The sequence below is a fragment of the Charadrius vociferus genome, unplaced genomic scaffold (genome assembly GCF_000708025.1).
Source record: "Charadrius vociferus isolate BGI_N301 unplaced genomic scaffold, ASM70802v2 scaffold883, whole genome shotgun sequence".
Classification (NCBI taxonomy): domain Eukaryota; kingdom Metazoa; phylum Chordata; class Aves; order Charadriiformes; family Charadriidae; genus Charadrius; species Charadrius vociferus.
This window is the reverse complement of record NW_009647740.1, coordinates 1840104-1845729: the sequence shown is the minus strand read 5'-3', so window position 1 is coordinate 1845729 and position 5626 is coordinate 1840104. Positions and strand designations below refer to the sequence as shown.

General features: G+C 42.0%; 1 protein-coding gene across 1 annotated transcript in view; it reads right to left on the bottom strand.

Annotated features, from left to right (window-relative positions):
- Positions 1 to 3587, bottom strand: part of HMGXB4 (HMG box domain containing 4) — a 13335-nt gene extending 9748 nt beyond the window's left edge. The window contains exons 1-4 of the mRNA XM_009881994.1: positions 3557 to 3587; positions 2824 to 2972; positions 1395 to 1470; positions 4 to 431 (exon numbers count right to left, since the gene is read on the bottom strand). Coding sequence (XP_009880296.1) covers positions 4 to 431; positions 1395 to 1470; positions 2824 to 2972; positions 3557 to 3587 — 684 coding nt within the window. The remainder of the gene's footprint in view (positions 1 to 3; positions 432 to 1394; positions 1471 to 2823; positions 2973 to 3556) is intronic.
- Between the last annotated feature and the right edge of the window lie 2039 nt (positions 3588 to 5626).

The window sequence follows — 5626 nt, the reverse complement described above, 5'->3', positions numbered from 1 at the left end:
AGCTGATTTCTTTGAAGATTTCTTTGCAGCTGCTGGTGCTGAAGAATAGGAGAAAGAATCATCATCTGCTGCACTGCTTTTCTCTTTTGGTGAAAGTATGAGCTTCATCTTCAAGCCATCAGGTTCACGAAGCGTAAGTGTTTCTGTGTTCACATACAGAGGTTTCATTTTTTTAGATTTGTGGAAGCTGCCATCGTCCACCGAGTGCTCCCCACTGCTCCCACTCAGCTTCTTCTTGTGGTGCTCCTTTTTGCTTTCGGAATGGCCAGAGGAAGAATAAGACGTTTTTTCAGAGGTCTTCTTTGAAGACTTTGAGCTTGTGGCCAAAGGCGAGGTGATAGCCTTGAGTAAATCCATGGTTGTATCAGCTGAGGATGGGCTAGAAACTGCTTTTTTCTTCTTCTTTGATGGTAGATCCAAAGGCGAAACACCTGAAAAAGATCAAGAGAAATGTACATCAAGATGATTCCCTTAAAGACAGGATTACACTAGCCCAAAGAAGTAAAGTGGGAATCCTGCAAGACTTACAATTACAGCTAACAGATTTACACCCTGGATTAAGCAGAAGGTCTCTGAAGCTTGTAGCCAGCTCAGCATGGCCTTAATGATACAATTCAGGAGCTGTAATGCCTGAGCTGGTCAAATAATTTGAGGCAGGAAGACAGAGTCTGAAAGTTCTTGGAGTTCTGTCAAACTCTGTAATCTATTGTGAAATAATATATTTTTATGAAAATTATCTTATTGAGCCTGAAATTACTTCTCAAGTGCAAGGTTTTAGTGACATTTTTAGCCAAGGTGAGATCAATGAATTGAAAATACAAGCTTTTTCATTCTGAAAACAGATTTTGATGAAATTTCAGCTTGCCTTTCTCTTTTCATTGGGCCAAAAAAAAACTTTAACCTATTAAGCTCTCATGAACAGAATTGTCATTTTCTGGCCAGCTTATTAATTGTGAGAATAATGTTTCTATTCTTAAAATGAACCTAAAAAATTTTATTTTTCACCCTCATACATTCTATTTCTATAAATTCAGATAAAATAATACTATCTGCAAGTAAAATTACAATTTGGAATGCAATAGGGAAAAAACCAAATGCAAATGCCAAACAGGAAGGCATGGATTAGGAAACTACAACTTGCCAATGAAAAGGGGTGGAAGATCTCTACCCCCAACAATGGCAACTTGTTAAGCTAGACTCAGAAAATATCATTCTCTAATCTTCTGCTGTCTGGTGCTGATCAGTGTCAGGTTTCTGACTACTTGTCCTAAGACAGGTTGATGTACTCAGCCCCATAAGTGCTAATGACAAAGCCTGATGACGCTGGCTTAACAGCATCCTTTCATCAAAGTCATGATCTGTTAGCCTCTTCCCCTGCTTGATTACTATGTTACCTCTGTAGCAGAACTCATCGGAGGAGTGCTTTCTCTTCTTTTTGTGAGGTTCTGTCCCCGGAAAAACCTCACTGTCCTAGAATAAGAAGAAAAAAGTTGCTGACAAACAAGAGGGGAATAATAGGAGATTCACATAGACTATTGACATAGATAATAATGTGTAGGAGATATCAAGAGTTATTTGTACTACTGTAACATCAAGGAACCCTAGGTATGAACCGGGATCATTATTCTAGGTGCTAAAACAAGCAAATGAAACATACTCTGTCCCCAAGAGCCCACAGTGTAGGTTTAAGTTAAGAGACAAAAAGCATGGTACAGATAGATGGGAGAACACAAAAAATGGTATTAGTCAGGATTGGTTTCAGCACATCAGCCACCTAACTGGCATCAAGCTTTCTGTAGGCATTGCAGCACAACAGGGCTATAATAACGAAACTGAAAGACAGATCCCTACAGGGAGCTCCCTCCACGTGAGAGGAACAATACGCAAGAAAACTTGAAAAGCACATTTGAAAGTTTTAAGAAATGGGCAATGAAAGCCAGCATTTGGAGATCAGCTGATGAGTTGGTAAAAGACAGACATCTACCTCTTAATAAAGCTAAGAAATAACTAAGCATGCATAGGCTGTCAAGCCTTGAAAATGAAGGCGAGCAGTTCGTGTTTAATATGCTGAAAAAGATAAAAGAAGTGAAAGAAGGTACAGACAGGTGACAATTAAAATGATGGGCCAAAAAACTGTCCTTAATATGTCATGTCACCCAATTATTATTTGTCTCTTGACCAATTTATGGTCTGAAAATGAAGCTCCTCTACAGAATTCCATCTGCATGGTAGAAGATTTTAATTTTAAACTAGCACTTCTTTTCCAGATTAAAAAAAAAAAAATATCACAAGATAGTCACCTTTGAGCTAACAGCAGAAATTTTATCTCAAAGAGAAAAGTTTAGAAGAAACTTAAGTTGTCACTATGTGATTTCAAAGTTAAGGCCCCAAAGAGGTGAATAGGGCAAGTTCATACCTCTCAAGAGCTATCGTTTCAGGCTGTCTGCAGAATCAGGAAGACAACAGCACATCAGTTAACATTATATTCATCCTTTGCTGGCTATTTATACAACCATAAATTCTGAAAATCTTTGTGTGTGTGTGTGTGTGTGTGTGTGTGTAAAAAGTTATTCATGCTACCTTATGACTTGCAAAGTTCTACATCAAGACTATGACAGCATCCTACTACCCTATTTTCTGAGGCCAGAAAAATCAGAATTGGTTGTAATTTGGACTGACCCCTCCCTTTCCCCAGCAAAGTTACTGAGCAGTACAAGACATGATTAGCTGCTCTTGCTGTCTTCTACATGCATTTCTATATCAAAAAAGAACAAGAAACCCATCCATCCAATTCCAGCACTAGCTTTACACACATCATTACACCTTCAACCTTTTCTCTGAGCGCTTCCTGACCTGAGTTGCTATCTGGTCTTCCTCTTGCAGCAGATCCTTGTAAGAGCGCTTTTTCTCTCGCTGTATCCTGCCAGTTGCCAGCCCCACGTCATCAACACTTCGATCCCTCTCTAGGAACTCTAAGATTTACATGAAATGGGAAAAAAGGAAGAAATTAAATACCCCATTAAGGAATGACAGACGTAGACTATGCACAAAAAAATATAACAGCAGACATTGGCACAGAGTGATGCACAAAACCCAACAAGCACAGGGGCCTAAGAGATAACAATCTGTATTCTCTGACCACAGGGACTGGGCTCAGTGCTCTAATGCAATCGCTCACGATTTTATTTCTAACCCTTGTATATTTCTTCCTAATGACAAATGGACCTAGAAATGTTACCATGACCAAACGTATCCACATCCCTGGTCTCCCATTCCATTGACCTGGCTGGGAGAAGAAAGGCTGCAGTGGCAGAGTTTCCAATCAAAGTGTTTGCATTAGGAAATACCACCCATTTTTCTCAAGTTCTAACCCCAGTACTTTACACCTGGAAGTCAAGGGCTTGGGATCCTCCAGCAACTTGGCCAGGCTAAATTTAAGTGCTCCACAGCATACTGGCTTCCTTTCCCACTCTGACTGCATGGCCTGGTAAGGGCTGCAGAGGGTACCCTTTTTTTTTTTTTGGCAACTCCCTCTGAGATTATGAAGCAGTCATACCTTCTTTCTTCTTGGAGTCATCATAAGCCATGGCGGTCCTGCAGGAGCCTGAGAATGTGTTGCCACGTCTGGGCTCCTTCCCCCGTTCCCATCTACAGAAAAAGGTCTGAGAAACAGAGAATGAAAATAACCCTCCCCTAAAGAAGAATCACGATGTAAAATGGGAAACTCCCTCTGAACCAAGTGAAGATTCTCTGGAAGACAGTGGGAAAGGAAAGGAGTCTAACTTCAGGTCAGTTCATGCTCACTCTTCAGGCTTGACAATTTTTGGGGTTTTTTTTCATTAAATTGGAGGTGGTTGTTCTATTATTTTAAAGATGTAAAAGTCCACCTCTTCCTTGTAAAAATCTCCAAATCACTGATGTAATTTACTTACAAAAATAGAAAGAGGGTGAGAGGACAGCCAAGTTTGATTTTCACGCCACACAAAACTGCACCCAAACTTGTGTCAAAGCCATTTTTTGTTAGGAGCCACTGCAGCAAAGAGTGGGATGTTTAAGAAGATTTCAAACCCTTGAACCTCAGATGAAGTGAAGGAAAAGAAGGAACCATGCAGAAATCACCGTACTACAAAAGAGTAATTTCAAATCTTTTTAACTAAAGGATCGCACGTTTTGTAGTGAAGGTGTGCACCCTTCTGATGTGTTTCCCAACTCTACCACTGCAGCCATTCTGAATGCCAGCCTGGGAGAGGGAACGGAAGAAAGCACTCCTTTTCGCTAGGCCTTCTGCAGCACCCTGACCCCTGCCAGCCCCCAGATTTCAGGCCTTCTCTAACTGAGTCATTCTGTTCCACAGTTTCTAGCATGTAGCAGGACAGTGCCCTTATGGAATAGCTGCACTCTGGTTCTCTTAGAGGAAACAGCTTTTGTTCTTCAGTCAGTAACCAGCTTAGCATGAAAGGATCGACCTTCTGCGCGTAAGTGATTAAACCAATTGCATGTAACTGATTTTGTGTGTTTGTGTGTATGCGCACACATGTGTAAGCATTCAACCACCACAAAGACCATGCAGTTTGCTCATTCTAAGTTGTCACAGTGATCTTGCCACACTGGAGTTAGAGATTTGAATACCTTGACAGCAGGGAACTTGTGCTTGTACATCCCTGCATGTACCTCAATTTTATAAATAATTGGCTGAGGCTAAGAATGTACAACATATCCTATAGTGGTTACTTAAGTGAAACATCAAAGTCTCAACTAAATCAAGCTTGCAGGTACACAGGAGATGTTTCTGTTTAAATTCATAGGAATACATGCTCTTCAGGTTTTGGGAAACCATCCACCACAAAATGTTTTAAGTCAGTATTCTGACCACTATACATGGTTGGTAGCAAGCACAGCAATTTGTAGGCAGAATTTATGTAAGCACACAAGAGCACTGCATATGTATATGCACTAGAGCACTGCACTTTGCAATAACAAAGAGCATCTTGCTACCTGTGGGCTCACAATTTTGAACCAGATCTTGTCAACGTTTCATGCTGTTCAGTTGTCGTATGGACTTCAATGGGAACACACGTGATACTAAAGCACTGTGCTCAAGATGACAAGGGCCTGATCTAGATACTGCTCAGCAAAACAAAGCTGAAGACAGTCATTCATGAGTAGATGACTTGGAGAAACTAAGATTTATTCACAGCTACGTGTATACCTTTTACTCTCTTTTTTAATCTTCTCTGCTTGGAACATATAAAGGGTGGTAGATAATGCCCAGAGGGGCTTACAACCTAGACCTCTAACCCCGCAAATAGAAAACATATCCGTAACTAGTCTCATCCTATAAATCCTCATTCCTCCCCGGCTTCAAATTCTTCGGTTTCAGCAGCAATCGCACAGGTCCAGTGCAGAAGCTCTCTCTTTGCGTCTCCCCCTCCTTAACGCACACGCCTGCGGGACCATGGCCAAGCGCTGCTCTTCTGCAGCCCCTCCGCACTCCGCTCCCCCGCGGGAGACCGCACACCCCACTGCCGACACACCGCCGCGGGTGCAAGCGGAGGGGCGGCGGTTCGGGGCGGGCTCCTCCGCCCCGTTTCCCGCCGGCGCTCCCAGCGACCTGAAGGGGCAGGCG